Genomic DNA, 22,460 nt, shown 5'->3' on the forward strand with positions numbered 1-22,460 from the left:
GACATGACTTTAGATTCTACCCCAGAGGAGCTAATTACTACTATTTCCTCTAAGGATTCCACGTACAAGGAAATGCACAGCAATACAACTGCCCCATGGCAAATAATAGGTAAAAGGAAAAGTGGGGGGACACATCAGGCTCGTAAACACACAAAAACGCCTAAATTAGCTAGGAACATCTTAAAGAATATAGAGAATACTGTGGGAAAGGGAACACAAGATAATCACATTCAACCTACCACCCTTACTAACGATTTAGTGGGCACAATGGAGAAATTAGTTAAATCGCTAATATTACCATTAATAGAGCGAATTAAAAGAATGACTGACCAATTGTCGAGCATAGAAAAAGCAACCACAATCAATACAGATCTACTTAATGAATTTGTTAAGGCCAGGCCCCACCAACAAGATCACATGATACTAAATGGCCCAAAAATAGCGGCGAAAACATCTTGTAATATCATGTCAACAACACAAGTTAAGAAAACTGTAGTTTCCCCGATAATAGATAAAAGTCACTCTAGACTTCAGGAAGTGAGCTCGGAGACCCAGGCAACACTAAAAGATAAGTCTAAGCTCAATGCCCTCAAGAAGTTTTCCCATACTGACCCACAAATGACGAACAGGGACGATAAAGCGGAGCAGCCAATTTATATGACACACAATACTCAGACTAGTGCAGCTAGGAAGCCCCTTGCCGCTGAACTTCATATGTCACATCAGCAAAAAATTGACTCACCACCAGAAGCGGTACCCTACGTCGTGGTCTTTAGGCCTGGGCGAAGCACTACGCTACGCTCGCGTAGTTTGCGAAGTTCGCGCTACTTGGCACTACGCGAAATGCACGTAGCACAGTGCGAACACGCGTAGCGTAGTGTTGCGTAGTGCTGCGGTCATTTTTTGCTTGCTCGCGGTCCTCAACGTCAAGTTGGCGACCGCGAGCAAGCAAAATGACATCCTGGCGAGACTTTTTCCTTGTTCGCGATCGCGAGCATGGAAAATAAACCTCCCGGCGAGATTCCCAACGCGAGAAGGTCAGGTTTCTCATTGCGAGGGGTCGCGTATGCTCGCGACCGCTCGCGATGAGAAACTACCAGTTCGCGTTGAGAAAGCTGCAGCTCGAGGAAAAATCTACTCGAGCAGCAGAAAACTACAGTTCGCACTGTGCAAGATGCCATTTTCAATGATTGCACAGTGCCGGTTGCTTGTCCGCACTGTGCAATCATTGAAAACAACATCTTGCACAGTGCGAACATGTTACTTCGCAGTTCGCGAAGTGCTACGCGTAGCTCGCGTAGTGCGAACTTCACTTTGCGTAGCTTCGCGAAGTGCTACTTCGCGAATTACGCCCACCCTTAGTGGTCTTAACTGGGGTCCCGGAACTACCAGTGGGAAAGACTGAGGGCCAACAGGGACTTAAAAATAAAGTCATATTTTGGCTGAGGAACAACAGGCCACTGCCCCCTAACATAAACGGAGAAATTCTTCATGTTAGAAGGTTAGGGTTGGTAGGATGTAGACCAAAAGACATTAGCGGGGACGTAGTCATAATAAATTTTAGGGACCGTAGGGCAACTAAACATATCGTTGACTGGTACTCTGAGAAAAGAGGGGAAGAAATTTCTACCCATGATCTTAACTACTTTTACCCACAATCCCTTCTGGCCCACCCCTCAAGATCTAGTGTCCTTTACGGGTGCAGGAGGGAAAACCTTTGTCTAAATGGCCTTGGCTTCGATGTTCCAACATTTAACCATTTCTCTCGGGGAGAATTATGTTTTAAGATGCACAGAAACTTTACCAACTCTAAAAGTTAATTCAAACCCCGATAAACAGTCCGAAACCCCGAAACCTATTTTAAATAGATCGATTAGCCACAATGAAGTAAAAAATCAATCTACCTTGACAGTAAAGCCATCATTGGGCATTAACACGCATGGTTTAGAAGATGTTGTGGAATCAACTGAAGAGTTCTCAACGCAACAACCTTTGGAGTTAGTGGAAACTTCCCCACCCAAGATAGACTCCTCGATCGAATTCCTATTTTGGAATATTGCAGGATTACGCTGGAAATTAGAAAACGATACGGGGATAAGTCTCCTGGAGAAATTTAATATTATATCTCTCCAGGAGACCTGGTTAACAACCGAAATTCATCTGGTAGGTAATAAAACCTTTTTTTCCCCTGCAATACACTCAACTTCAGGTAGAGCAAAAGGTGGGTTGATAGTATTTATTTCAAATACCATAGGGGGCTTGGCCATTATTTCACTAGCTTTGGAAACAAATTATCAAGTCTTGCTCCTCCATTTTAGTAAAGACGAGCCCGTCCTATTAGTGAATTTTTACAACAATTTGTCAGATAGGGATTTTCAAACTGTTATGCGACAGTTGTATTCCCAATTATCGACTTTGACTAGGGATTTTGCAAAAGGGGCCACTATCTTATGGGGGGGCGATTTTAATCAACATCCCTGTGAATTCTGTCACCACAACTTGTGTGGGCTAATGGACGAGAATGAAGAACCATTGGTCCATTTCTCCCACTCAAGTACTGGAAACTGCCTAAATGAATCCTTGCTCAATCTGGATTTAAAAATTGTAAATAAAACTAACGCTCTGACTCAGAGGTTAGATCCAACTTACATTGGAAGAGGCTGCCAAACTACCATAGATTTTATTTTGATTTCTAATTTCTCAGGGAACCGAGTTACCAACTTCCAAACCCTCGTCACCACACAAAGTGACCATTGTGCCCAAACCATTAAAATCCATCTTTTGCGAGAGGACAGTACCCAAACTATACAAAGTGCACTGAGGCAAAATACTTTACACTTGGATAGACTTAATGGTTTCTCACTGAAATGGGGAAACATTGATCCACAAAAAATGATAAGAAAAGTCATTCAAATGGCTCACAGCTCGATCCTTAAATGCCTAGATCTGTCAGTAAACAGTAAAGAAGTAATAAGCAACTTTGAGGAGGTTACAGAAGCAATAAAAGCACAACTGTTTGTAAAAATACATAACACCCAAAAGAAGAAAGTGGGATGGTTTAACCACTGTTGTACTGTGGCGCATTCTAAATTGAAAGTTGCCTTACAAAACCCAAATAGGGAGCCCCATGAAATAGCAAATTTGAGGCGGGAATATAACAAAGCTTTAAAGGATAGGAAGTTAGAACTCAAACAGGCCCTATGGGACCAAATGCACAAAAGCTGTTTACTCAAAGATAGCTCTGCGTTTTGGGCTGTGGTAAAATCCCCATTTCTGTTAGAACAAAAGAATCAACTATCCATTAAGGTGGCAATCGATTAATTGACCTGGGTAGCTTACTTCTCAAAAATAGTCGGAGAGGGCCGAGTAGACATAAGCGCAGACTCAACTGCTCTTTCATCCAATACCACCTATCCACAAGAAATAGATATTGACATCGGCGAAGTTCAACGAGCCATTAAAACCAGTAAAAACGGTAAAGCCCCAGGCCCCAACTGTGTCCCGATAGACTTATTTAAGTCAAATGAAGAGCTTTGGGCACCACTACTTACAAGGGTACTTAGGGCAGCCTGTGAGGTGGGATTACTGGACTCATGGTCAAAATCAATTTTGGGCCCAATTTTTAAAAAGGGGGATCGCCAGGAGGCATCGTGCTACCGTCCAATCTCCTTGTTGGATTCTCTGGGTAAAGTTGCAGGTAGGATCATCTTAGAGCGTCTCCATCAGTGGGCGGAGGACGGCGGGATACTTTCGGATATCCAGTTTGAATTCCGTGAGGGTCGGGGGACAGTTGAACAGGCCCTGAATCTAACGCTGCTCCTGGAGAAATACGTATGTGCAAAAGCAGGCAGTGTCCACATGGTTTACGTGGATCTGTCCGCTGCTTTTGACTGCGTTTGCCATGCTAAATTGTGGTCAGTACTGTTGGATATGGGGGTGGAACTACCTATAGTAAATTTTCTGCGTGAAATGTACACAAATGCATCAGCGAGGGTGAGGTACGGGGCAAATGGGGAGTTATCGGCGCCGTTCAAAGTGGAGAGGGGTGTGAGACAGGGATTTGTCCTGGCTCCCTTTCTCTTCACGCTTTACACCAACGGCCTGGAGCAGGCCATGTTGAACGGGAGCCAGGACCTTCCCCAAGTTAACAACCGTCCGATTCCGGCGTTGTTCTATGCGGATGACGCCGTGATATTGGCACGCACCCCCCTAGAACTTCAGAAGGCCCTTAACAGGTATTCCCATTTTATGGGAGAGCTGAATCTACGCATCAACATCAAAAAGACTTTTGTTATGAGTGTAGGTTTGGCGAAACTAAGGTCAAAGAGTATATTTCTATATAATGAGAAGTTGGATGTAACAGCACAATATCCCTATTTGGGCATTACTATTGACCACAAGTTAAATTGGTCCCCCGCAATAGAGTCTAGAAAATTTCATCTAGTAAGAACTACTATGGCTCTTGTGAACTTCTCGAAAAAATTGGGCAGAAGACCACCAGCAGAGCTCATAAAGATATACAGAGCTAAGTGTCAGTCAGTAGCATTATACGGAGCAGGAGTGTGGGGGTATGCAAATATCAAAAACTTACAAATGGCAGAAAATGCATTCTTCCACTTCCTCTTAGCGGTGCCCAAAAGCACATCTACCTTTGCATGCCACACAGAACTGGGAATCCCATATTTAACGGACCTAGTAAAAATTCAGCCACTTCTTCTTTGGCATCGTATATGGTCCGGGGATAAAAATACATTCACCCAGCAAATTATTGCAGATTGTATGGCTTTAGATCACTCACTTAAAATTGGATGGTTGGCTTATATTAAAGGGTTCTTACTTGATTTGGGATTGGAAAAATACTATTTGGCCCCCGCTACAATCCGGTCACTATCTAGAAAGGCATTACAGGCGCTTTCACTTGCCCATTTAGAAGAAATTCGATTAACGAAAGAAGCCTTTAAACCATCTGTGCAACATTGTGTTGCTGTCCAAACAACCTTATCAATTCAGCCATACTTAACCTATGATCTTACCACTTTTGAGAGATTTCTCTTAATAAGATTTAGGTTGAATATTTTCCATCGTCTGGTTGCTTTTCCGGAAAGGAACAAATGGGCTACAGTACCATCAATGTGCCCGTGTGACGAGATCTCAATTCAGACCACTATTCATACCTTTTTCTTCTGTAAATTCTACAGAGAGCATAGAAAGATCTGGCTACTCCCGCTATTAAAACATGTTGGAATAAGACAATGCCGTCCGGCTATGTTATTGTTACAATCATTGGGTGAGGAGTGGATGTCGAAGTGCATAGTTACATTTCTGAAATGCATCTTCCGACATCGACTAAATTTGTAAATGTGCCCACTCTAGGGTAACCTATCTGAGCAAAGCGATAGTGTTATCTCGCTACTATATTGTACATATTAGCAATGAACTTTTGCTGACACTAGAAATATAACATGGTGAAGCAATTAAGCGATTTTTACGGTTTTTCATAAGGAAAATTGGAAATAGTATTTTTATATTTGTATTTTTATAAATTGTCAGTATTTCGTTTTAAAATTGTTATGAATTGTAAATGTTTTTTGTGATTGCTTTTATGGTTTTCTATCTGTTAAAAACCGAATAAAGAAATACTTGACTTGACTTAATAAGAGTTTGTTGTCACGGTCCCATGGGTCACCAGGCCTGGCAAAGGAGATGTTCCTTGACTAGTCAGAAAAAGTGTAAATAATAAACAAAAAAATTAATGATTGTCTTCAGCCCATCAGTTGTAATCAGACGGTTGGGAATAATAAAAAAGAAATCGGACCTAGTACTCCACTCGTAAAGTCTGAAGCGGTGTGATAATCCAGGTCAGCAACGCGTGTTCCGATATTCCATACTGTAATGGGATCTTGCGGCCCGTCTGTGTAAGGTCACTCAGGTCTGAAGAGACATATGACAGGCATAATATAGTTAGAAAATTCAAAATCGGGTTTCATATTAGCAACTAGCAATCTGGGTATGTGATATTCTAGTTTTCCACTCACAGCAAAAAAACTGTCACGTGATTTCAAAATGTTCCCAGAAGTAATGCTAGATTGTCTTCTTCAAGAATTTCTACAGTGATCCAAAGTATAAGAGGAAATCGTGCTGGTCTTAGCTCGATATTGACCTGTTTGGCCCTATGAGAGATCAAAATCTATTAAGGGAGCCACACTACAAATATTAATAAAATAATTTATATCCAAAGCGCAATGCTAAGCCCACCTGAAGATGTCTGTAACATATCTAGAAATGATTAGAGAGTAGTTCCGTCAAGGAGCACCTTGATAAGTCTCCTAAGACAAAGGAAACGAACAAAAGAGACACACTCATGTATAAATCTTATTTTAAAGCATGAGAGAAGAGAGATTTCATAATGTTGTCCTATGTAACTCGGTTCAAAAACACACCCTCCAGGCGATTAATGTATATTTAATATCGTATTAGGCTCTGCAATGTGTGCACGTTATAGTCCCAAGAGAAGTCCGCACTCGTGCGTGCTGTGACCCCATCCCAGGGTGGGTGGCGTCCCTCCAAGAAAAGATTTATTGTATATTTAATATAGTATTAGACTCTGCACTGTGTGAACATTATAGTCCCAAGAGAAGTCCACATGTGTGCATGCTGTGACCCCATTCCAGGGTCGTGGTGTCCCTACAAAAAGACAAACGGTTGTATTCAGTTAACAAGGTAGAGATTTAATGTATATTTAATATAGCATTAAACTCTGCACTGTGTTAACAAGCATATTGTTTATAGCAGCAAAGTTCAAATAAACTGTACAGCTGGGTAAATGTGCACCGCACTGAAAATGTAAATCACCTGTAAAAAAGTCCACAATAGGGTGTATGAGAGAGGTAAGAAATTAGTGAGGGGACTGTAATTGAAATAGTCCATATCTCACAGGTGAAAAGTAGGCAAAATGTTACGGTATTGTCAGAAAAGGTATATTTAGGTGAATGGGGATCCACACAAAGACCTATTCTTATTTGTAAGAAAAAAAAGAGTTAAAGAGTACTGTAAGTATCTGTCAATGTAAATGGTTGAAAGGAAAGAAGAAGAGTATCTAGAAATGGAGAACAGGTAACCGAAGGTTCTAAAAAGGAGAACATCCCCAAATAGAAGGCCACAGAGTAGTTGGAATAAGTGACCTTTCAAAGAACAGTTGGTTCCCATTATACAACAATGTTAAACAGAGTCATTGCAATACATCTGAGATGAGATAGTGCACCATAAGCAATTCTCACGTTGTAAAAGAGTGAGTCCATCTTGTAGTGTTATTGTAACTGGAATTCATTGCTGTATTTATGAGATATTGAGACAGTTCGCAGTGACAAATTTTAACTATATGCAGAAGAAGCAATCATAATTTGGAGCCATACAGAGATACAGTTTAATACAACTGCATTGGATAATGATCAGTGTCAAAGTCAATCCCTCAGGAATACATGTAATTCCTTATCAATATTGAGTCCCTTTTCCACTGGTCTAAGCTTCATAATCCACTTGGTTTCCTCCATTCTGAGAGACAGGGTTCTATCCCCACCCCTTGGGTGGTTGGCTACGTGGGCTAATCCATAAAATCTGATTTTCATTACTTCAGATCCCCTGTGCATGGTATTGTAGTGGTTTGCCAAGGGATAATTGGAATTATTGTTTCTTATGGCCCTGATGTGTTCCTGTATTCGTTCCTTCAGAGGTCTAATAGTGCTTCCTATATAGATTTGCTGTAATGCAAATACAATACAGTAAACTACATATTTTGTATTACAGTTAATAAACTGATATATATGATTTTGCATTTAGTTTTGTATTGAAACCATGTTGTTTTGTCCATCGCATATTGGCACACATTGCATCTTGTGCATTTGACAAAACCATTAGGTTTCTTCGGCAATTGAAAGCCCGAAACATCCTGTGTAGTGCATGTAATATAGCTCAGACAGAGTAAATTCCTGAGAGTTGTTCCTTTGCTGTATGTGACCATAGGTTTTTTGGACAAATATTTCTTAAGTGCTGGATCTAATCTCAAAATATACCAATGTTTGTTGAGTATTTTGTATAGATTCTAACTCTGCGCACAACATCTGGTAATCAATGCTAGACGTTGCTTGGTTTTCTGTGATTTGTGTTTTGGCTTTAATAGTGACTCCCGTTTGGTGTTAACAATCCTGTCCTGTCCTGTGTATGACAACAATAATATTGATTTATGGATATGGAGTGCTTTAGTACACAAGTCGCTGCATTTACGGTCTGATGTACTAGGTTAACTGTTTCTTCTCCACACCAATTTCATGGTACAAGGTGATTTTAATTTGCACGTGGACAACCCAAATAACAAACTTGATCAGAAATTCCTCTCCTCAATGGAAGGCTTTATTCTTGACGGTACGGGAGCCCACACATAAAGCAGGTCACACTCTTGACCTCATTTTCGCAAACCCCACTTCCGTCCTGGTCAAACCTGCACTTAAACGTGCTTGGTCAGATCATTTTCTGATCCCCTTTAATATTATATCCACTAGGCCTTGCTGCTCACAAAGTCTGTCTACTAAAAACTAAAGACATTGACATAAATTCCCGGATGCTCAGTTTAAGGAGACATTACAGTCTACTGCCTTTAATTTGGGAGGAACCCTAGATCAGGACTTGGCGTGCCTCATTAGCTAGAGGGTCAATGTCCTGGATACTCTTGTCGTCCCAAAAAAAGCCACCACCTCCAAGGTAGAGAAATTCCTATGCAAAAAACTAGAGCGGAGATGGACATGCTATTATGACAAGGAGGCCGAAGAACCTTATCAGGCAGCCCTGAAAACGTATTATTCAGATAGCCAAAAAATCTTTCCTTGTTACCTTCATTTTTGAAGCCTCTAATAAACTTAAGGATTTTTTTTAATTGTCAACTCCTTTCTCTCTCCTATGGCAATTAAGAATGTTCTTTACCCCTTGATGGAGCTCTGTGAAAATCTCTCCAATTTCTTTTTTAAGAAAATCAGGCTACTTATGAGCAAATCTCCATGCAGTCTCAGCAGGATCAGGAGGGGGAACCTCTTTCTCATTCTGGCCCCTTACTTCCAAAACGTAACCACATTTTGTAGAGGAATCAGCGACAGAACTTGAGAAATGTAAATTAGGTTCTCCTTTAGACAACTGTTTTCCTTACATTTTAAAATATGCCTCTCATGTTGTAAACCCTCTTTCAAACAAAGTCCTGAATGACTCTCTGGACATGGCTGTTGTCCCCAAATGTTGGTAACTAGCCATGTTAATCCCTCTGTTACTAAAACCCTCCTCTGATCCTAAAGTATTTAGTAACTTTAGATCCATCTCTCTCCTGCCCATGATAGCTAAACTCTTGGAGAAACATGTGAAAAGGCAGCTATCTCACTTTCATGAATCCATCCTTTTGCTGCATGACACACAGTCGGGCTTCCACGTGGGATTACAGTACAGAGTCTGGCCTTCTTGAAGTTTTGGAATTCATAAAGGAAAACCTTGATTCAAATTCACTTGTCATGGTAACGCTATCTGATCTATTTTTGGCATTCAACACCGGGATGGACTGTTCCCATGGGGAGCGAGGTCAAGACAGATTTGCATATGGCTTTATTACAAACTGGAATGCCATGGTGAGCAAGAAAACGATCAATTTAGGCCCAGATCTCTATACTGGGGGTGAGTGTTTGACATTTTTCACCATTCCGTCCATCATTTGTTCTTTTTGCATTTGTCACCCTAAGTGGGATAGGTATGCTCTGGTGTGGGTCCCGTGCTCACCATGCCACCGGAGTCAAACTATCCACGCTGTCGAGGAGTGATATCCCAAAACTGGTCCTAGGATGCTTAGTTCCGGTCCGGGAGGACCTGACCTTGCAGTTTGGGCTGGACTGTTAATATGGGGAGCAGGGTCAAGACTGATTTTCATATGGCTGAGTCTTAACTGGAATGGCGTGGTGAGCCGAAAAAAAAGATGGATTTAGGACCAGAACTCTGTACTGGGGTTGAGTGTTTGGCATTGTTCAGCATTCCGTACATCATTTGTTCTTTTTGCATTTGCCGTTCTCTGTGGGACGGGTATGCCCAAACGTGAGTCCTGTGCTCACCATGCCACCGGAATCGAACGGTACTGGCCGATGAGGGGTGATAACCCAAAACCTGTCCTAGGATGCTTGGTTCCGGTACGGGGAGGACCTGGCCTGGCAGTTCGGACTGGATTGTTCCCATGGGCAGCAGGGTCAAGACTGATTTGCATATGGCTGGGTCCAAACTGGAATGGCATGGTAAGCACAAAACGATGGATTTAGGCCCCGATCTCTGTACTGGGGGTAAGTGTTTGACATTGTTCAGCATTCCGTCCATCATTTGTTCTTTTTGCATTTGTCACTCTAAGTGGTATAGGTATGCTCAGGGGGTGATACCCCAAAACTGGCCTTGGATGCTTGGTTCCAGTCCGGGGAGGACCTGGCCTGAGGGTTAGGGCTGGCAGGGTGAAGACTGATTTGCATTATGCTGGATCCAAACCGGAATGACGTGGTGAGCACACAAAATGATAGATTTAGGTCCATCATTTGTTCTTTTTGCATTGATCTATCTTCAGCATTCAATACTGTTTCCCACTCCATCCTACTTGAAGGACTCAAGGGAACCAGCATTAGAGATCAGGCCCTGCAGTGGCTAAAGTCGTTTATTGAGGATAGCTCACAGGCAGTCTTCCTCCTCTTTCACCTCCTCCTTTAAACTACTTGTTTGCGCAGTACCTCAGGGTTCTGCGCTTAGCCCCGTCCTTTTTAATATCTATCTTGAACCGCTGGCTAAACTCATGGAGGCATGGGGCATGTAAGTGGTCTCCTATGCAGATTACACTCCGCTCCTCCTTGGCTTTCAGTAGGCCTTGCCTGTGAAGTGAAGTTGAATTCTTTTAAACTGTGACTGAGGACAGTAGTCGAATGGATGAGTGAAAGCTACCTCAACCTTAATTCTGAAAAATTCGAAATCCTTTTCTTTGGCACCAAGACATCTCCAGATCCTATCAACTGGTGGCTGATAGAACTGGGTGCTCCCCCTACTGTTAGAAACTTTGGAGTGAAATTCAACTCCAAATCAAGCAATTTTTTGCCTCATGTTTTGCAGTATTGAAGTCACGTGGAGGATGCTACCTCTAATGCCGGTGGACTCTCGTAAGACAATCGTCCATGCACTGGTCAGAGCCAAACTTGACTATGTGAACAATTTGTATTTAGGCCTCCCTGCCTACCTAATCATGTGTTACTTAAATCTATTGTCAACCGAAATAATAATCCTAACAACCCCCAAAATATTCCTTACAATATAGTAGCAACGCAGGAACTTCCTAATAGTGCTAGATTCACTTTTTTGCCCCAGGGCCAACAACCACCCTCCCGCAGCCAACATCAGCCGATCTATTCGGCCACTACACACCCATCAAATGTCCCGAAAATCTACATGGTCAATGTCCCCAAATTCGATAAAGCGAAGGGCTACGAGGGCGAAGATTCTCTGACCAACAAAGTGATCCATTGGATCCACCACGTCAGGGGCTGTCGCTCAATAATTCGAGACAACATCATTAGGGCCTGGAGATTTACTTCTCTTGGTCAGCCATTTAACTGTATCGAGCTCACCCTTAAAAGGGCTGACCTGGCACATAACCTCATTGCCTTAGAGTTTCGAACCTATCCCCCTGAAGCCTCCTCCATTCAGTTCAAGCGCTTTCCAATCTGCGACCTGGGTAGGCAACATGCACTCCACTTACTTACTCGTCTATCGGTTCGCTCCTCACTAGAGGCCAACGGTTGACTACAGAGCGAAGTCCTGCGGCATCTTAGTTTAGACACCATCCCCCCCTAACTGCACGGCTAGCATGACTAGCCCTACCAGCACCCTGGCCTTGCAGCTCACGCTCCAACCAAAGGAAGACACCTCCGGGGGAACTAGGAACAAGCCGCCCCTCTACTAGCATCTGCGAGGAAGTGGGAGAAGATCCTTCAGTATCTTTAAATACCCATCCCCCTGTACATGCCCCACCCGACTACTGCATTCCTACTCGTAATGATGTACACGGTCTTGCAAACCACCAACAGCTGGGGATAATATCGTGGAATGTGGCTGGGTTAAGCAGTAAAATGTCAACCCCCATTGGAATGATCTAATTGAGGGTTTCAACATCTGTATTTTCCAGAAGACCTGGAGCCTGGTCTCCCTACATAAACCAGGGTTTGTCTGCTTCTGCTCACCAGCAACAACCATAGGAAGATGGCCCCCGTCAGGGGAATGATTACCTGGGTGAGCATTGCCCTGGGCTGTCGAACTACCTGCCTCACTAGTTCCAACCCTGATATTCTTGGGATTAGTATTGGGGGGGGGGGGGGGGGTGGAGGGTGAGTCACGATCAATCTGTTTAATGTTTACATGAGGGGGACCAAAGGGGGTAGATCCTCACCTATCATTGCAGCACTGGAAGAGAGCATAGCTATCTGCTCGCCCCACGCTAGAGCAGTGGTGGCAGGAGATTTCAACCGCATTTTTGAGCCGCTGGATAAGGATGACCTACTAGGAATTGAGGACGATGACACTAAATGGGCTGTTCCCCCATTAAATCTACTACCAGTTAAAAGATGGACGCAGTCGGCGCTCCAACTTAACGCCTTCACTGTAGAGTTCTGTTTGAGAGCAGCCAACGGTAGAACGCCATCAGAAAGGCAGGGCGTAAACACGTACAATAGAGCTAGCTGCCCATTCCGCATCGACTATAATTTCCTTGATGTGCGGCTCTGGGGTGATTTGATCGACATGAGCGTGGGCACCACCACAGAAAGTGATCACAATCTCTTCTGCCTAACTATGAAACCTTTCAACGCTCCCTTTGGGCCCTATAACGATGATGAGCTTTTCGACCTGGCCGAGATAGAGGCCGCAATAGGAAGAGTAGTGCCTTCCAAAGCAGCAGGACCAGAAGGCTTGCCAATTGATTTATTTCTTGCAGACACCCTGAACTGGGCATGTTATATTCTTCTTTTGGCAAATGCCATAGCCAACGGGGCTCCTGTCCCCGGGTCCTAGAAGGGCGCAGAGGTGGTCCCGATTTATAAAAAATTGCGCCAGAGATGACCGCTCAAACTACAGGCCCATTAGCCTGATCGATGCTCTGCAGAAGGTCTTTGGCAGAGCCCTCCTGCAGAGGATTCAGCTATGGGCAGACAATGTTGCCATCCTTTCACAGTATCAGGCCAGCTTTAGGCCAAGGACAGAAACAATTGAATAGGTGTTTCGCTTGTTACTTATCTACTGGAAAGTAGTGGTGATCGGCAAGGGCAGTCTTTACCTGGCATTTATCGACCTAAAGACTGTCTTTGACCTGGTCCCAGGAGCAAATTGAGGCTGTCACCTAAAGATATAGGCATCCCCCCATTTATTCTCAACCTGCTGGTCTGGCTCCATGAAGGAAAGTATGCCCAGGTTAGATGGGGGGCGCAGGGACAATTGACAGAGCGCATCCCAGTCAACAGGGGAGTGCGCCAGGGTTGCGTCTTGGCTCTCACCCTATTCTCTCTTTACATGAACGGGTGGTCAGCTTTCTGCAAGAAGATCCAGCAGATGCACCAACCCTGGGGGGGGGTGACAGGGTACCGACCCTCTTGTTCGCTGATGACACCTTGCTGATGTCCAAGACCCCTGAAGGGTTGCAGCGTCTACTCAACAGGTTCCATCTCTTTTGCGATGACCAGGTGTTGGTTATTAACACCTTAAAAACCAAATTCATGGGCTTCAACCCCCCTAAGTCCTACAAAAGCAACCCTTAGCTAGGTGGGATGCCTCTGGAAAGGGTGGGCACCTTCGACTATATTAGTGTTCGACAAACTGTCATGGAAGCCCCACCTAGCAAAGAAGTTGATGGGGCATAAACGAGTAGCTGGAGCACTTGGGAAGGAACATAGCCTCTCACACAGCAGACCGGTAGCCCCAGCCCTCCAGGTTTATGATGCAAAAACGCTTAGCACAGCATTGTACGGAGCAGAGTTATGGAGATTTGACAAGGCTCATGACCTCTGTAGATCTGAGCACAAGTTTCTCAGGAACCTGGTGACGTTGCCCCAATATGTTTCCCTCACCCCCCTAATGCTTGACATGGACAGGCGATCGATAGGCGACATAGCAAGGATCTGCCAGCTCCTCTTTTGGGATCGAATCAGACGAACCTTAGAGCTCCTCCCCTATGCTGAAGCCCTTTCTGAGGTGATACAGACAGACACTGGCTGTAAAATAGGCTGGATCTCCAATGTTAGGAAAATGCTGTCAGTTTTGGGGCTTCAAGCGCACTGGGATAGGTAGGAACCACTCACAAAAGAAGAGTTAAAACGTCTTTACTGGGAATGGGTGGATCGTCAAGAAACCTGCAAACCGACTCTAGGTAGATTAACAGCAGAATTTTATCTCCACAAGCAGAATAGCCACTTGGAACCCTTTTTAGATAATATTCATGCCCCACTGGACAGGACGCTTTACATCCACTTCAGGTTCGGTACACTCCAGTCTATGAGACTCCAGCAAAATAGCACTCACGCAATCAAACATCAAAGGCCTGCCCATGTTGGAGGGCCCTGTTAGAAAGTGTTGCCCATGTTTTGTTTGCTTGCACGGCTTATAACATCCCGAGGGCCAAGTGGCTAAAACCACTTTGCCGGCAACTGGGTACACGGGATTATCGGGTTGCCCTGCACATCCTTAGGTCCGGTCCCTGCCCGCTTTTTGCGTGTTGTGTGGCAAAGTTACCAAGCAAATTTAAGCAGAGCCTCTTCAACTTGAATATTTCAATAGCTTTCATGAATAGACTTATTGTCTCCTTCAAAAATCTCCAGCCTGTGTTTCACTGCTGATGACTAAGCAATAATGAAAGAGCACAGCAGAGGTCTGCTTGGTTACCAGGACAAAAGATCCAGGCTACCTCCAGACTACAGTATTTTCTGAAACCGACAGGGACCAATCTGGGTTTGGGATAGATATTTGTATATTTGGACATTTGACATGAGAATTCTAGATACAGTGAATGGATTTGAAGAGCAACTCCGCCCAAACAAACTACCAAAGAAGATGAGGAAAATCTGTATCAGAACCAGCATGGGAAAACTAGTTTGTTGCGATCTTCCATGGCCCCACAGATTGTCTACTTGCAAGCAAAGTGAAAGCACTGCAGTTGTATTGAGATTGTAATATTTCGATCAACTGCCCAGTAACCTTTGTAAATAATTAGGGGCATTACCATGACTGAGCGCTGGCTAGGAAAACACCTAGGTTTTGCTAAAACTCTTCCTCTTCCTTCATCAGGCCACTTCTATCTACATAAAAAACATTGTTCCAAGGTAGACCTTCGTAGATTCAAAATCTGTCGCAATAGTAAACAGAAGTGCTTCTTGGGACAGTCTGCACGGTATAATGATGTGGATGTGATTTGCTATTTGTGTTATGAAAGTGGTAAGTTGCTCAAGTTCAGTTCAATAGGTAAGGAGTTGTGACCACGCTACAAATTGTCCGCAGTTTAAAAAAAGATGCAAAAAAAGAGCAAACCTAACAGCAGAGACATCTATACAAAATAAAAAAGTAATAATGCTGGTTTACCGATTAAACAACAGTACAGAGAAGAAGGCATGTACTCACCATATTCTGAACAGCTCTGCCACGAATTAATTTTTGCAAATAGATAATTGCCAATTCTCGTTCTTCGACACCCTATCAAAACAAACAGAAAATATTTGGATTCATCCCTCTCACAAAAACATTTTAGGTTCATGGTCTACTTGAAAGCGACCTGCATCCTGAGCAGTGTTACCAGTTCTGGATTCTGAGCAATAAACCCAGAGAGGGTAATGTAGCAGTTTCCCCTCCCCACCACCCTTGAGTTTTTCTTTTTGGTTCTTCAAAATGCTTCCCGAGCAGAAACAAAGGTGTAAAAATAAAGGAAATTCACTATGTAAAAGACAGAATATTCTCCAATAGGGACAGCTCCATCATTAATCAATATAGCTGAAGCACCTACTACAATGCATAAATTACAAGAATGTACTTACCACTTAACCATTTAATATTTGACATCCTTACAGGCGGCCAACATCCCAGAACGGAGACATTCCCTTTGTCACGCTCTCCCTCATGTTTCTACAGACATATAACATGAACCCCGGCTCCTATAATAGCATCCTGAGCACATCACAGCAGCAACCTATACCTTTCTGAGTGTATTTTAGATTTCATTCAAGTACCACTACAAGTTGGACTAGTTAGTGTTGAAACTCATGTTACCTAGTACTTGTGCTTTGGAAGCTAGTAATGGACTTGCACAAGATGTGACGGCATCAGTCATCCCGGTTTATTTGCTTTGAGTCTGAAATTTAGAACCACTACTGACTACTAAAATTATTGAATTTACCATGCAATAGTTTGAGTTCTGTTGATATGTATGTCCCATTCCTTTCTGTTTTCCTGTTTTCCAGGATCCTACGATAGGAACAAGATTATAATTTTCCCCTCAACTACATTTTTCTGCTCAAACAAAATGTTTGTATTTATTTATTAATTAATCAATTTTTGTGAGAAATGTAGTGATTTAAGTAAAGTAATATTCACGTATCTGCACATCACTACCCCTCTATCTCCAAGCTACTTCAAATACACACTTCCCCTCATATTTCTTTTTTGGATGATTTATAGAGTGCATGCACACCATAAGGTTTCTTAGTACTTGAACCTTTAACCGGGCTGACTCTCGAATAATGCCACTGGATTGACACTACCGCATGACTGATGAGACCACTCCACCAGCGGATCATCGTCCACACACCGATTACCAACCAAAATCAAGTAAACCCATCAAAGAACAGTTTGGCTTCCTCCAATGTTTCTTATTAGCAAACTCTGACGCAACCTTACCAACCATGCAGTCAATTCATCCTGAAAATCAAAGCCCTATACGCAATGCTGCACCTAAGGAGCCTGATGTATAGTCACACTAGTAGCGATTTCTAGTGCATTTCAAAAGTAGTTCGACAATTGACCAGGAACATAGGTTCCAAATGAGAAGTACGCCCAGAATGGGAAATAGGAATCACTGAATCGTTGTTTCTAAGGGAAATTTGCATTGTCCTCTTTTACCTCTTATCTTTCAAGGCATGTCTTTTGAAAGTGCAAACAAACTTAAATCCGGATTTGTCCAGGGATTAGAAAAACACCCTCCAGTAGAAGAAAGTGGACAAGAATTTTGATTGCAAGAATGTGAACATTCCTCAAAGATGAAAGTACAACAGCACAGAGCGTTCCTAGCTTGGAACATAGTTAGGGTTTGTAACAAATTACACATTCCTATTCAGAATAAATCTTTTTCTGAGATGTAGTTTAATGATTTACTTTGTCAGCAGTTGGGCTTAACAGATATCGATGTAGAAGAAGGGTGCAACAAGATCAAATAAATTCATATATATATATATATATATATATATATATATTCACTGAAAAAACCATAGGTTTCAGGGGCGTTATAGTTAGCTGGACTTTTCACTCGTACAAAACCATTGAAATTCCCCCGTTATAGTTAGTTCAGCTAACTATAACTCGCGCGCCCGCAATGCACTGCTGATGACGTCACATATTACATCACTCATGACATGGTCAGTGACATCACTCATGACATCACTGATGACATCTCAAATGACATCACTGATGACATCATCTTTGTGATAGAGTGGCAGACCTCCTCTCCCCCTAATATAACCTTTGATACACACATTCAAAAATATAAACTAAAATTTTCAAAACAATGGACATACCAATATCAGTTACAACAACCTATTCAGTAATTCTAAGATCCACATACACATCCACTCATTCACCAACAGTCCTATACAGTCACTCATACATGTACTCACTCATCATCATATGTACTCATACACCTATACATCCTGTTACACAATGCCACTCATCCATAGAGTTACTCACACACATAGTCACTCATGCTAATAAAGAATCAAACATCCATTTACTTGCATATACAGTTATACACACACCACCACACTTACTTCTACAGAAACTTACACCTACTTAGTCTTTTAAACAATCTCTTATAGAAACACATACTTATTCATACAGGAACTCTTTCAATCTCTCACTCTCACATATACTCACTTATATACACCAATAGTCACATATACTAGTTTAAAACATATGTAGTTACTCATAAAGACACTATTGAGACAGTCATTCACTCACTAACACACCCATGCACACACTCATCCACACATACAGTCCTGCACACATGCTGTCTTCAACACATACAAACAGTGAGTCACTCATTCATGCACTTATGCACTACGTAATACCCCCCACCGAACCATACAGACACTCAGACACTCATCCTGATACTCAAAAAACCAACTAATAACCTATATAGACACTCATGTAGCTACTCACCAACCCATGCAGCCACTTATACACAAAGTGAGAGACTGATACAGATATTTACATATTTAAACATTACTCACTAAGCCATGTATTCACTAAGATACACTTAATCAGTCAGTTATACAATCTATTTTTCAAAAACAAATCATCCATTTAGACACTTATATACCCATTTATTCTTCCATCGACCTTGAGATATACATATATAAAACATATGTAATTTTCAGAAAAACACACATTCACTGGATGATGTCATCAGTGATGTCATTTGAGATGTCATCAGTGATGTCATGAGTGATGTCACTGACCATGTCATGAGTGATGTAATATGTGACGTCATCAGCAGTGCATTGCGGGCGCGTGAGTTATTGTTAGCTGAACTAACTATAACGGGGGAATTTCAATGGTTTTGTACGAGTGAAAAGTCCAGCTAACTATAACGCCCCTGAAACCTATGGTTTTTTCAGTGAATTTCTAAGGTTTTTTAAATGCTAATTCCTAACTATAACGTGCCTGAAACCTATGTTTTTTTCAGTGAATTTCAAAGGTTTTTTAAATGCTAATTTCTAACTATGGCTACAGAGGTAGGACATGTGAAGAAAGAAGAAAAAACGCACAGAAAGAAAAAAAAGAAATGCAGAAATAAGCAACAGAAGTCCTCAAAGACGAAGAAAAGTGCAGGAAGAAGGATAACCTGCAGAAAGAACAAACAGAAAAACAGAAAGAAGCCTTGTTGCAAAATCATCCTGTACCCTCAACTTTTTCAGATGGATACTGGTGTTAACTGAGTCTAACTAACCAGTCCTAGAGCCAGTGCTATGGTAAAAGACACTCAGAATACAGTGAAAACACCTACATACACTAGGGAACACTATGCGTTGGGGTCCCCCTGTGATCAGCATGATCTCCTCTGTAAGCCCCTAGTATATAATAGGGCAGGTGATTAAAACTACCTCTTAAAACGCGCCACAGGGCGTGTTTGCACACGTCACCTCAGGCCCCGTCCCCTCACTTCCCCACTGTGTAAACACGCCCTGTGGCCGTTTTAAGTTGGGAGATTAACTCCCCTTGAATCCTGAGGGTCCCTAGGGTCCAACTAGACCACTAGGTACCTCCAGTAAGCGCCACAGAGCTGCATTGCAGAGAGGTGTAAAAAGAGGCACGGCCTGGACCACCTCTCTGCAACGCAGCTCAGTGGCGCTTACTGGAAGCACCTGGTGGGCTAGTTAGTCCCCAGGGGCCCTCAGGATTGAAGGGGAATTATTTCCCCAACTTAAAACATGCCACAGGGCGTGTTTGCACATGTCACCTCAGGCCCCGTCCCCTCCCTTCACCACTGTGTAAACGCGCCCTGTGGCCGTTCTAAGTTGAGAGATTAAGACCCCTTGAATCCTAAGGGTCCCTAGGGTCAAACTAGCCCACTAGGTACCTCCAGTAAGCGCCACAGAGCTGCGTTGCATAGAGGTGTAAAAAGGGGCGTGGCCTCAGAACACCTGTCTGCAACGCAGCTCCCTGGCGCATACTGGAGATACCTGTTGGGGTAGTTGGCCCTCAGGGACCCTCAGTATTGAAGGGGAATTAATTCCCCAACTTACAACTGGCCAGGGGGTGCGTTTGCAGAGTGCTGCTTGGAGGGGGCGTGGCCTCCGGCGCGATGCCGGTGTTTTATTTATTTTATATTTTTATGAAATAGAAGAGAATTTGAGAAGTCAAAATGTGCCCTAATTTTTCTTTCTGCAGAACTATTCATAATTTCTATGGGAAAATGAACCCCCTCATTTTGTTCCATTGTAAATTAAATATTTTAAGTGTTACCACTTTATTCTAATCAAGATGGCTTCAGGTGTGCCATACTTTTGTGATAAGTAAGACTGTTAGCGCTCTAGTTGTTCGTTAGAACACTCTGGGACATTCTGTCATTGGGCTATACTTGGGCTACATCTGGGTGATATTTGGGCTACGTTTGGCCTCTTTTGTCTCTGGTGGCCATCTTGGGAGATTTATTTGTTATGAAGTTTACTAATTTCCTCATTTACTGCAGTCTCCTCAGTAGGAAATACTTTCAGTTTTTTAGTTTGGTTCCATCAAGAAGGCATGCAGATGTGTCACACATTTGCCATAAATTCTGAATGTAAGCAATCACTGTAGTAAAGCTACTGCTCACCAGGGAAGTCTGCTGCTGGTATTCAAAGTGCATGTTTCAGTCTGCATGTCAGAATTTTTTTATGAAATAGAAGAGGATTTGAGAAGTCAAAATGTGCCCTAATTTTTCTTTCTGCAGCACTAATCATAATTGCTATGGCAAAATGAACCCCCTCAGTTTGTTCCTTTGTAAATTAAATGTTTTAAGTGTTACCACTTTATTCCAATCAAGATGGCTTCAGGTGTGCCACACTTTTGTCATAAGTAAGACTGTTAGCACTCTAGTTGTTCGTTAGAACACTCTGGGACATTCTGTCATTGGGCTATACTTGGGCTACATCTCGGTGATATTTGGGCTACATTTGGGCTCTTTTGTCTCTGGTGGCCATTTTGGGAGACTTATTTGTTATGATGTTTCCTAATTTCCTCATTTACTACAGTCTCCTAAGTAGGAAAAACTTTCAGTTTTTTACTTTGATTCCATCAAGAAGGAATTCAGATGTGTCACACATTTGCCATAAATTCTGAATGTTAGCACTCTAGTTGCTTATTAGATCACTGTAGTAAAGCTACTGCTCACCAGGGAAGTCTGCTGCTGGTATTGAAAGTGCATGTTTCAGTCTGCATGACAGGATTTTTTAATGAAATAGAAGAGGATTTGAGAAGTCACTCAAAATGTGCCCTAATTTTTCTTTCTGCAGCACTAATCATACTTTCTATGGCAAAATGAACCCCCTCATTTTGTTCCTTTTTAAATTAAATGTTTTAAGAGTAACCACTTTATTCCAACCAAGATGGCTTCAGGTGTGCCATACTTTTGTCATAAGTAGGACTGTTAGCGCTCTAGTTGTTATTTAGAACACTCTGGGAAGCTGCAGTAGAACACAAAGGAATCAACTGACAGTCTCTGCCCTTGTTGGATGTACATGTTTTACTGAGAATGTCAGACTTCATTCTCCCATGACTGAGAAAGATAATGTGAATTTACAGAAAATATGCTCTCAGTTTAGCTTATAGATCACCTTCCAAACCTCTGTGGGAAAAGCATGAGAAAATAGTTTTCTCTCAAACATGATTCATGATATCACAGCAGAAGGCTTTTTCACATGGTAAAATCACCTTAGAACACACCACAATTCCTAAAATGAGTATGGTACCATCAACAAATGATTTATAATGTAACTAAAGTCTTAAAACCTTCTATTAACTGCATGGCTTTTAATGAGGTGCTATCATGTATATTGGTCCCAAGATGGCTGCCAACACTTCTTGAATGAAGTGCTGACAGCCAATCAGATCTCACGATGAGATGTGTGGTTAGGCTCCGCCCAGATATATATATGATTTTACTTTTGATTTTCTCAGGAACTACTGAACGGATTTACACCATATATGCAAAAGGCACATGCCTGACCTGAGGACTACCTCTTTGCCAAATTTCAAGTAATTCTGTTCAGCTGTTCGGGCTGTACCTTCGAGTAAAGGTCCTATGGGAAAATGCATGGGGAAAACACGTTTTGTGACCCCCCTTTTTTCTCAGCCCCCGCTTGACGAATCACCCCGAGACTTTCAGGGTAGGAGCTGAGCGGAGAGCCCCATTAGTTTTGAAAATTTCAGAAAGATAAGTCAACCGGCGCCAAAGTTATTCAAAATAGAATTTTCAGATTTCCTATGGGAACTCGGTCCTAACTATAACTATCTACTGGCGACCGCCAGTAGATAATATATATATATATATATATATATATATATATATATATATATATATATATATATATATATATATATAGATATGATAAACCGGGTGGGCATGAAGAATAACT

The 22,460-nt window shown here is 42.4% G+C and overlaps 1 protein-coding gene across 2 annotated transcripts in view; it reads right to left on the reverse strand.

Annotated features, from left to right (window-relative positions):
• CFAP91 (cilia and flagella associated protein 91) overlaps positions 1-22,460 on the reverse strand; it is a 587,002-nt gene that overhangs the window by 177,657 nt on the left and 386,885 nt on the right. For both annotated transcript variants that reach the window (XM_085621057.1, XM_085621056.1), the window contains exon 12: positions 15,703-15,774. In XM_085621057.1, coding sequence (XP_085477183.1) covers positions 15,703-15,774 — 72 coding nt within the window. The remainder of the gene's footprint in view (positions 1-15,702; positions 15,775-22,460) is intronic.

Source organism: Triturus cristatus, chromosome 8 (genome assembly GCF_964204655.1).
Source record: "Triturus cristatus chromosome 8, aTriCri1.1, whole genome shotgun sequence".
In the NCBI taxonomy this organism is placed as follows: domain Eukaryota; kingdom Metazoa; phylum Chordata; class Amphibia; order Caudata; family Salamandridae; genus Triturus; species Triturus cristatus.